Raw genomic sequence first — 11,909 nt, 5'->3', positions numbered from 1 at the left:
ACATTATTAACAGTTTTAAATGATTTCAATTGCCTGGACAGGTCGTTTGTCTGCTATTTAACGTGCACATATCAACGCACGAGTGACCTGTGGGGTTTGTTTGTGCTAGACGTGGGTGTCGGGACAGATTACGTAACTATTATACGGTAATGCTCATGATGCCATGGGCAGATGCTAGAGACTGTAAAAAGATGCAGGTGGTTGAAGTCTACGTGCGAGTGCATTTGCGCATGCGTATGACGGACGTCCTTCAAGGAAAACACGACCAAATGTACTGTAATGTTTTCATAAATAGTCTTGGTATGGTCCTAACATAATTAAGTGTATTAAGTTCACGATATTAGTTGTGAGAGTACTTCATCAATTATAACAGTAATTTACCGAGTGTTGTTGACTTGACGAATGCACTGTCGCAAAACCGAACGAAACGGAATACGGCAAGATGGAACACGTTGAGCGGTGTGGTTGATGGTCTTCACATTCCACGAAATATGAAGAAATTATGCAATTGTGTGTCAGACACATCTCAGATAAGTAGCATACATAAATTAACGTTAAGTCGATGAAGTTTGTTAACTTGCATAGTACGTTTGGCAGCTGGTTTAGAATCGGATATGTTTTTGGCAGTTTGCAAAAATAATTTGTTCAGCTGTGTGAGGGGGCACGTACCTACCCTCAGCTGTAGTATTGCTGTCACTCGTTGCCCCAAACTGTTCAAGGGTGTGCTAGCAGAATGGTGTCAGAAAACGCCCTCGAAGGCGAGAACGGATCTAAATTGGCACCATCGTTTAAAACAAAAAGTTTGTGGTCTTGGACAATGGTGGAGGTTAGCGCACAATGGCAGACTACATGACCGCAAGCCAACTTTCCGCGACGAGGGTATTATTGGTCACTGTCAGGGCCGCCCTCGACCGGTCTCATTTACACCGCTGCCAAAAAATCAGGAAAGTTGTATAGCATTGAAGGCAAGGACACACAATCTCACGTCTTCGACTTGGCGGTCAAAACCTTCATTGTGTAACTATAACCTCCAGTTATTCGATTCCACTCGTGTTTTCAACGTCCGAGTTCCACTTGCAAGTTTATCTGTTCACTCTGGAGCGAGAGCTTTCTGTTGTCCCCGTCCAAAGAAACCCATTTTGGACGAAGAGCTACCTGTAAGCCCATCTCAACAGGATTCAAGGGAAAGTGTATCTTTTCAGCAAGATGCAAAGCCTCCATCCCCTCATCACGAACATTTTCAATTCAAAGAATTGGTAAGTGTCAGCAGTTCTCGTTTTCAATTATGTCACAGCATTGGCATGTGGTTATGCTCCTTGTACTTTTGTTGTTGTTGTTTTGTTTACTTGTGTATGTTTGCATTTTGTTCACTAATGTCTCCCAAGTGGTCAAAACAAATTGACATTTTATAGGCCAGTGCCCTTTGACATACATTTAATATAATCCCATTTCTTTTCCCTTTCAGTATGAAAACCCATGGACGATACCCAACTTTCTGTGTATGGCCAGGATTATGTTGGCCCCAGTATTGGGTTACTTGATAATCGAGAGCTACTTTCACATATCACTTGGCCTTTTCATGTTAGCTGGAGCTACTGATTTGGTAAGTTGATATCAAAACATACAGAGTTATTAACCCTGAAACTAGTGAGCTTTATAGATTCCATGACCATTAACATTTGCTGGTTGATGTGTTTAACTTCTATCAGTTGGATGGCTGGATTGCACGTAACTGGCCCAGTCAGAAGTCTGCTCTAGGAAGTGCTCTGGATCCTCTTGCTGACAAGATCCTCATCAGCGTTCTCTATGTCAGCCTGACCTATGCCAACCTCATCCCAGGTACGTTCACGTCGGGCTATCCTCCAGTGAGATGGCACATCGTTATCTACGTTAAACACCTACATTTTGAAAAGCTACCCAGTAGCAGTGGTGTCGTCTAGTTAGCTGTAGCGGGTATATTGTGATGTACTGTAGTAGTTAGCTGTAGTAATACTGTGATGTAGTAGTTAGCTGTAGTGGGTATAGTAAGATGTAGTAGTTAGCTGTAGTGGGTATACTGTGATGTAGTAGTTAGCTGTAGTGGGTATACTGTGATGTGGTAGTTGGCTGTAGTGGGTATACTGTGATGTAGTAGTTAGCTGTAGTGGGTATACTGTGATGTAGTAGTTAGCTGTAATGGATATACTGTGGTGTAGTCTAGTTAGCTGTAGTGGGTATACTGTGATCAACCCCAAATGTTATATGCATATACTGAGATGATAACGCTTTAGGTGGGCATACTGTGTAGTGCGTACTCCTGCGTATCACATCACACAGTTCTCCTTTTTGCACTGGATCCTGTTTGACCGAATTTGCTACACTTGCACAAATGCAGAGCAATCCGTTTATGAGTTGAGTTAATTAAGCTGTTGGTCTTGTCCGGTTCCTTGTGGACTTTGCCCTGATGTCTCTGTTTTGTGTTGTTGTTTTACAGCCCCTCTTACTGCGCTGGTCATCGCAAGGGATGTGGCCCTGATAGCTGCTGTTTTCTATGTCCGATACAAGACTGTTCCACCCCCAGTAAGTTTATTAAAAAGAATAAACACAACTGCTTAATGCCCACTCTGCCAGACTGAAGGTGTTTCTGCCCCCATAACAAGCATGCTACGTAGAAGAAATGAAGTTCATCCAATTTATTTACACCTTCCATTTAAAACTGTTGTGTACTTGTTCAGTATGTGGTTTTATGACCTAAAATGGCTAATGTTCTACTAACTTACTCTGGAACAGCTCCTTTTATGTGCGCTCGCTCGCTACGAGAGACATAACTCTGGTGAATCAGTGAGATGACCAACTGTTTGGGTCTGGTCATGCTGGCAATGTGTCTGAAACTGATTACGTGACCTCTTTTCAGCCTCAAATTGACATGACCCTGCATGTATGCATGAAACCATTACGTTATGAATACGTCTTAATAGTGCTCAGTAACAGTGTGCAAAAATTGGTTTGTGTAAAGCTGTGGAACAGACCTCCCAATTTTTAAGCCTGATTTAGAAATGATGGAACATCTGTGACGCTTACTGGAAATCCAAGGGAGTCAACGGTAGTCACTGTGTTCGGTCGTGGCAGGAATCGTTTTGGATATTTGGGGGGGGGGGGCAGTTTTGAATCCTCCGCTGCGCTGTTCTTCGCCTCTGTAGGCAATAATCATGCCTTTATAATATGTAATTGAAACAAGCAGTTACGCTTAAAAAGAAGCCAACTTTTTGTTGTACAACTTTCTTTGGTCCTTACAGCGATAGCTTGGACAGTCAGCTTGTTTACAGTTGACGCCATTGTTTGATCTAGTCAATATCGATCTTATGGAGTGCGATTGAAGAAGTCGGGAGATCTGTTCCCAACTTTAGTAGAGCCACATACTCTCATTTGTATTGATTGCCAAAACATGTAAGATTTCTGTTTTTATGGATATAAAATGCTTCCTTGTTATTGTATTGCATTGTTTCACCAGGTCACGCTAAGCAAGTTCTTCAACCCCTGCTACACCACCGCTCAGCTCAAGCCCACGTTCATTAGCAAGGTAAGACTCTAGTTCTTCACATTGCTGCATTTGAAAGGGGAAATATCACTTTCATTAGCAAGGTAAGACCCTAGTTCTTCACATTGCTGCATTTGAAAGGGGAAATATCAGTTCAGTTGCTGACACCAGAAGTACCTGGTTGGACTACTGAACAATCTCATGGTGCCACTAGGAAGTATCTTAAACGTGGAAACAAGAGACGCTTGCTGTTTCAGTAGACAGATGCATATTTTTTTGGCTCAGGTTGATTTCTCCAACATTTTGGTTTTGTTATATCTCTTTAGAAGTAAGTGTCTTTAAGATCTGACTTTCCACAGACTTTCCATTACTGTCATGAAGGTCAAAAAGAATGTGTGCTAAGTGACTAATATGGCCAGTAAAAGGCCAATAGTCGTCAGTCAGTGCTGGAACATATTGCTAACCGGAAAAGGATATGTAATACATGACTGGTGGAGGGCTATTATAATGTTTAAGTCGCATAATTATGTGCTAGAAATGGAAGGTGAAATTGCAGGGAATCTTTGAAGCTTTCTTGATAAATTCCCTGTGCCCATACCTTACTTGACTACGTAAAGGAAATGTGAAATGATTTGAAATAGTCTTACTCTTGGTCTTAGTACTTAGTGTTAGTCTTAGTGTTGCAGCATCACTGCAGCTGTTCCAACTCATTTAAGATTGTGTGTGGCCCGATGACTGTAATAAAATAAAGCATTGCCTGTTGCAGGTGAATACGGCTGTTCAGTTGCTTTTGGTAGCAGCGTCCGTGGCCTCTCCGGTCTTCCACTATACAGACAGTCTGCTGCTGCAGTCTCTGTGGTGAGTAAAAACCATGACCTGTCATAAACACTCACATTTACTGACCAGCTGGTTATTATGAGAAGCTGAAACAAGTGCACTTATCTAAACGTTGTCATTGTCCACAGGTATATCACAGCGTTGACAACTGTATCATCTAGTTACAGCTATTACCATTATGGTAGGAAGACTGTTCAAATATTGAATAGAACCAAGTAATTGTATTGTCATGGAGACAACTTTGACTTGTAAGCAACAGCAGCTGGGAAAACATTTGGATAACCAGGCTGGGAAATACTCGGATTAGACGTTGGAAGCGAAGACAGTCTTGTCCTTCACCCATGAAGATCCCTGTAGGTCTTTTTATAGTACAAATTGATTTGCTTACTGCAGAACACAGAATTATTTTTTTTTCAGTGTAATGACTAGTAACTGTTCACCTGAGCTGATCAACTGATTGGTCTGCTACTCATTTTTTTTAAATCCTGTTTTGGATCATCCATGGACATGTTTTCTGATTAAAACAAACTCACAAAATCAACACAAATCACGTCTCACTTACATTTGTCAATGACCTGTTTGTGTAGACATGCAATCAATGTTATCATTTTTTTTTTTGAGTTATGTACTTCTTGGGTTCATTTTTAGAAGAAATATGAGAACAATACTCATGACTATGAGATCTCAGGAACACTGACCTTCAAGGTGATCTTTTCCACAAAAATAAAAATGGATAATAAAAATTGAAAGCTTATTTAACATCGTCAGTGAGTGCTTCAGTCTTCAACAATGGGTACTCAAAAGAGTACATTCATGTAATGCTAAACTCTTAAGAATGCAATCCCTTCTAGCATGTAGAATTCACCATAAGGTTGGGTGCAGAAAAGCGGATGGATCGCATTGTGCTCTTGGGGAATAGTGGAAAGTTATGTGTCGTGCCCATCGCTACATGTTCAGTGCTGTAGTTCTAACTTGATCCTGTCTCCAGAAAAGGTTTAATTGCTATGAGGCTGGCTCTTGTACTCCAGAGCAGAGGGATAAACCATCTGGATCTTCACCATTTCTGATCTGTACAATTTATCTGATCCGGATGCCCTGTAGATGTAATGACCCCAATGCAGTGGGACTGCACCACTCATCGTGCAGCTCACAACTCCCAGTCCCAGTGGTTAACCTCATCACGTGGTTTATATATCGTCACCCTCCTTGTGTGACAGAAGTTGGAATATTGAAATGAAGCTTGTCTTTAGATAGTTATATTGCACATCAAATTGCAATTGCAGTCAAAAAAATCATGCAGCCCAACAATGCAGTACCTTAGATCCATTCTCCCCAGGTATTAGCTCTTTAGTGAGTTGAGTTAAGAATTTGTAGGAAATGAAGACATTTGAATCTAGGGGAGGGGCAAACTCAGTCAACATGTAGCCTACCTCAAAGTGTAAAACTGGATTTTCTGTCATCTGGAAGATAAAACATCACCAAATATAATATGTAATTCACAATTTTGCATAATACTGCACTTGAAGAAGTAGAATTTACTGAATGAAGTTGGGCCATTTTAACCCAGTATTACCTTTTTTTTGCCTGTGTGGTGTGCTCTGTGCAGAAGTGCATCCGGCCACACTTCACTAAGCTGACCCTGAATCAGTGACCATTTACCCAGCCTTTCACAGTCCTGGTTTACCACGAGCCATCGACTTCTCTTTCAGACCTGGAGACTTCCTCTCACATCAAACAGGGTATCTAAATAAATTGTCAGCCTAACTGTAGGCCTTTATTTGTGGTCATTCTACTCTGACTTTTATAGATATGGCTTTATATACGTCTCATTCATGATATGTTAGCCATTGTTAACTCAGTCAGTTATCAGTCATACATTAAATACGTAAATGTGAACATGCCCTTTCACTTGTAAGGTAATCCCCAGCACTATACAAAATATCACAACACTATTATGTTCAATGCCAAACCCTTATTCAGCATAAAGTAAAGATCAATACAGATGAACAATTAACACATGTATGCTCACATTTATTAACCCATGTATGCTTATATTTCTGAATAAGTGAACTGATTGAATGAATTGTATCAGTTAGCTTAGAGTAGTTTATAAATGCAGCCACCAGGGGGCATCTGATTTAAGAGAGCATCAGAGTGCACAGACAGTAAATGCTGTGAGTTCCTCGTCTAGCCCCTTAGGGACAACTTTAGCAGATGGTTTAGTCCTCATTGACATGTCTGGCTTACATCTAGTGTCCATCACCACAGTTTAAAATCACTTTTTAATTGGAGAGGACTTCATTATCCAACTCTGAGTGGAAGTTGTCTTCTGTGTCTGTCTCTAGGGAAGAGGTCATCCACACTTCCTGCTGTTGTGATGGGAGAACTTAAGCCAGACCTGCCCCGCACTCTATGGCACAGCAGGAGCACTTTACCAGCTCTGTGTACAGGTGAATGGGGTCCTGATGAAGGTAGCATTGTGTCCTGTAAATGCATCAGATATGCTGCATCTGTCAAAGGAGGCATTTTACCATTAGTACATTAAAGCGTCCTCATATTTAGAGTGTTAATGATACATTATTGGGACACTTCCATATTCAGACAGCACGTCCTCATATTTAGAGTTTTAATGATACATGATTGGGACACTTCAATATTCAGACAGCTAAATGCTTTTTTAAAAAACACATTTGCCTTGACATGAACAGTGGCACATTTCTGCAAGCAGACTAGACAGCAGAACTAATGTTAAAGATTAAAGATTCCGCTTCCTAGTGGCGTTCTGTCACATGTCTGTCTGGAGACAGGTGTGTCTGGGGAGTACAGACAGAACCCACCCAGAGATTCCAGGGATTATGCATCCAAACTCTTAACACGCAGGTTAATTATTAGTTGATCTATTTGTGTGTGTGTGTGTGTGTGTGTGTGTGTGTGTGTGTTTTAACACAAGTTGCATGCAGAGCTGTTTCTACCACTCCAGGGTTTGCTTGCGTGCAGAGAGGTGGATGAGGTGCTAGCTCTGACTAATCTAATGATATAGCTAAAATGTTTGCGAAGTTGGTGACTCACCTCCACATTAATGGCAGGAAGCACACGCCATCGACATCACTCCCGACCCGATTGGCCTTTGATGAGGGTTCTGTCCGAGTCACCAGCATGTGACAGATACACTCAGTACGAATCATTTTGGGATTGAGCGTGGATTAGTCTGAAGACCGAGGTCCAGGAAGCCGATGACACGCTCTGGGCGAAATGACCACTGCAGATCTGTCAGTGCTGCCGTCTTACTCTGAGAAACAGGACAAGGCTGGTAAGAGAGGGGTTTTTTTATTATTATTTATCTCTCTACACTTGTACAATACTACTTTCATGTGTTCTTTTTCCCCCTTTAACGAAATCCTTCAGCTCAAATATGCTGTTGACTGCAACATGCTGAAGAACAACAGATGGAGGCTTTGTGCTGCCTCTCACTCAGTGGTAACAAGCTGGAGGATGAAGCCATTAAACGGCACTATCCTTCATCACACTCACATGCTTATCATACACGGCATCTGGAGCAATACCGCTGCTCAGCTACTGAGCTGAGACATGTGAATTATAGCCATATACTGGAGCATACACTGTACTGCAGGCTGAGCTCGGAGGAGCTGCTGATCATTTGATTTAGCTGAAGCCATTTGTTTGAGAGAATGCAGCCCTCCCAGTCTGTGCGTGTGGTGCTAGACCAAAATGACAAGAGATTTTAAACTAACTACCCAAAAGCAATGAGGTTGCACACACACACACACACACACACACACACACACACACGCACAATGTTCATGAGAACTGGACTCATCGCTGTTTCGCTCGTTTATTTTTCTAGAACAAGTCTAGAACAAACAAACATGCCAACGATTTACCCACATGGCCTTCATCAGAACAGATATGCTGATGGGTAGTAGTTAGTTTGCATTTTATTTCGTCTTTTGAGAGGGACAATGTACAAAACATTCTTTTTAGTGGACCTGAAAGGTAGTATAAAGACATGGACATCTGTGCATCGGCAAGAATAAATCCGTATTTTTCTGGTCATGCGAACACCATTTAAGACTCATGTTATTTAAGAGATTGACTCCACGTAACCTGTTGCACAGACAGATTCAGATCAAATCCAATGCTGACACCTTGGCAGTGAATGGGTGAACACACACACACACACACACACACACACACACACACACACACACACACACACACACACACACACACACACACACACACACACACACACACACACACACACATCAGAGTTGTCAGACCTGCCCCATATATCAACAATGTCTCCAAAGTTTCATACAAATAGCCATCTGTGACAAAACATGCCAGTGACATGTTCCCCCTCTTCCCACCTATAATGACAGCATTGTTTGGCCAACACTTTTCTGTGCCCTTGTTCTGGCACAAAAGGCAGAAATCCCAGCCCCAGCTGCACAGTCTTGGTGGTGTCTTATTCGGCATGGCGGGGTAATTCTAAACCTCACCGCGCTCATTGTCTCTCTCCCCACACTCACCTGGCACCGGGCCCAGCCCCCTGCGGCCTCAAACACCTGCCCTTGATGGCAGACAGAGGAAGAGGGGGGGGGGGAGAAGAAGGGATGGAGGAGGAGGACGGAAGGAGGAGAAGAAGAAGGAGAAGAAGGAGGGGTACACCCTGCTGTGTACAGTGGCATCAGAGCCAGTCATGCCACTGCACGTTGTGAGTATGTCCAGGGTGTACTTTCCCTGTTCCATTTTCATGCATTTGAAGGGTGTTCTGACTGAGGCAGTCCCCAGGCAAGATGACCTTTACGTGTTGTTTAAGGCAGCCACCGTGACATATAGTAACATATGGGCTTGAGAGTTAATCTTTTATTCTCCATTAGAACTAGTGAAGTAACACGTATCACAATGGGATTAAACTGAAAGCGGAATAAATGTCACCTGAACATTTGTCACGGCCTCCTCTCGGCTGTTTCCATGTGAAATGAAGCGACAAAGCAGAGGATTAGGGCAGCTCACAAGGTGCCTGGCTCGCCGGTGATGGTGCACTTGGAGTCCACCTGGCCTGGGTGTAGTTCCCTGGACGAGAATCAAACCGTAGATGTAGCCAAACCAAAAATGTGGATAGCAGAGTCCCTGTGATAAGTCTGTCATGGTGAACTCATCAAGAGATTGCATTATCCATGAGTTGTAATGTTGTGCCTTTTTTAATTCCACTGGCTTTTCTTAAAGAGGTTCCTCTGGTTCTGCCCAAACAGACGAAGGCTTCCCGTAATGGGGCTGTTGAAAGCACACTAAAAGCGCTTGTGATTTATTGAAGACAGAGCTGTTACCGTACCTGCTTGTTGTCAGGCCACAGGTTCACGTCGACATTGTTCACACATCTGCGTGATTGACACTTTGGTCCGTCTCCCCTCTCTTCTTCTTCTCCAGCTTTTCCAGACTTCTGGAACACGTGTTGCCACATGTTTGCTCTGTAAACCCTGCGATGGGTTGCATCACTTGTCTTTTAGCCAGCAGTGATTACATCCTTGCCTCTTATTCAATCCTGCTCTTTCATCCCCCCCCCCGAGACTTCAAGCGAGAACTTTCCAGGCTGAATGGGAGAGTACTCACTCGCGCTCCAAGGGACGCACTAATCTTCGGCAGAAGCCATTTAAAAAAAATAACAGGGATTTTTTTTTTGAACATTAGTTTTTCCAAGTGTGTAATTACATTTAGTTAGCTCGTTGCAATTTGCAGCATTTTAATCCAAATTTAAAAGAAAAGGTTATTATGGTAAAAGGGTTTTTTTTCTTTTTTCTTTTTTCTTTTTACGCAAACACATGTAAATGAGTTATGATAAATATATGCGCAGTGCATATTTTACAAAGAGAGCCGGCGACACATCAAGGCACTTATTAAGATGTAAAAATGTGATGTTTGAGCCTTTTAACTGAAAGCAGATGTTCTAATGATCTGAATCCCAAACGAGGATTTGAACGGTAGTTCCACAACACAGACGAGCACATCAGACCCAGAGAGGGGGAGGAGGAGGGCTCGCAACCACAAAAAAGCCCAATAATTGATTGTTGAGTGCCTCTCAATGAAAGAAGAATGCTTTAAACCCCAAGAACTACTGTGGTCTGCTGGATTAAACCCCTCTCTGATCATTTATCCATCTTAGTTATGAGCAGGAAATTGTTCAGCTGTCATGTTGAAGCTCTGTAATTATCCTGATTTGGGTATTTCCCACGTCGTGACTCACCTGCTACCTGCACCCGTTTACACACACAGTACAGCAGGCGATCAGCTCTCCAGTCAGAGTGCGCAATGCTCATGTGTTTAATGTTGGCGTTGGACGTCTTTCAAGTTCCTCAAAAGGATGTTTAGTATTTGTTGCCAATGTAGTCGGCTACAAGTGAGATTTGTTTTTCAATAATGATGTTTTGCAGATGAATCAAGCGTCATGAAGCAACAAAAACATTAGAATACTTAAGTTGCAAGCTGAAAATAACTGATTCAGTCGTACCAAATGGCACCATGCAATTAAAAAAGGCCCCATTTTAAAGTTTGCTCCTGCTTTAAGGGATAGAGAATATAATGGCCACAAGATTCAGGAGGACAGAGAGTTACCATCCCCGAAGTAGAGTTCCTTTTGGTCAGTCGCTGAAGTTTTGTGTCACGTGTTGTCATTCTCAAGTGTCTGCTCCCTGTGGGCTGAAACGATTCTGTCCAAAGATGGCCGTCGTCCAGTCACCATACTGAGCTGACTTGGTTCACTAAGAGCGCAATGGCAGTCCCACAAAAAAAAAAAAAAGGCCCTATCCACAGAAATTAGCTGAGCATCACAACCAACAGCATCTGTTTCCAATATGTAGCGTAGCGGAAGGGTGGGTGCTTCATTTGGTGGGGGAAAAAGTACAGCCTACTGTATCTTTAAATAGCCTGTGGCTTTGGGCTGGACGGATGTGTGGCTTATTGTTGCGTCCCAGATTCCTTGAATCTAGACTACAACTGCTTCCCTTTGAAGACAACAAGTGTACAATTACAGTGGAATGCGTGCAATGTAGCCTGCTGTAGCTCTTACATGTTGTGCAGGATCTATTGGTGGCAAAAACAACCGTCATAACACAATATGTTTTTAAGGACTGTTGAGTCGTGGTCCGGCACCAGTCTTGAGGTGGCATGCAGTTGATTTTGCACCGTGATCTGCGTCTCAAATACACAGATTGAGAGGTTGTCGCTGTTGAAAAGACTGGTGACACCTCTGTGTCAGTTTGAGTGTGATTTGTGTGTATATGTATGTCAAATTAGACAATGGAAACCGACCCGCAGTACCATTTGAAATACAACAGTCTGGTCGATGTGAATGTACAATACTAAATACTCTAGCAATTTTACATTCACATCTGCCAGTTTTGTAACAGACCATTTTGTAACAAACAGCTTTTGTGCAAATTGCGTTACTTTCAGTATCAGTAAAGCATCCTCTGTAACGTTTAGCACAGTGAATCTTTTATCCACAATTAACAAGAACAGAATGTCATCTGGC

General features: G+C 42.5%; 1 protein-coding gene across 1 annotated transcript; it reads left to right on the top strand.

Moving 5' to 3' along the window:
• Positions 1 to 247: 247 nt before the first annotated feature.
• Positions 248 to 5,100, top strand: crls1 (cardiolipin synthase 1). Its single transcript, XM_062522482.1, has 7 exons — positions 248 to 1,256; positions 1,466 to 1,603; positions 1,710 to 1,839; positions 2,474 to 2,559; positions 3,491 to 3,559; positions 4,284 to 4,375; positions 4,483 to 5,100. Exons 1-7 carry the CDS (start codon positions 615 to 617, stop codon positions 4,571 to 4,573), a joined length of 1,248 nt encoding a protein of 415 aa, XP_062378466.1. The 5' UTR covers positions 248 to 614; the 3' UTR covers positions 4,574 to 5,100.
• Positions 5,101 to 11,909: the final 6,809 nt, after the last annotated feature.

The sequence above is a fragment of the Sardina pilchardus genome, chromosome 20 (genome assembly GCF_963854185.1).
Source record: "Sardina pilchardus chromosome 20, fSarPil1.1, whole genome shotgun sequence".
Taxonomy (NCBI): Eukaryota; Metazoa; Chordata; class Actinopteri; order Clupeiformes; family Clupeidae; genus Sardina; species Sardina pilchardus.
This window is presented reverse-complemented; position numbering and strand designations above follow the sequence as displayed.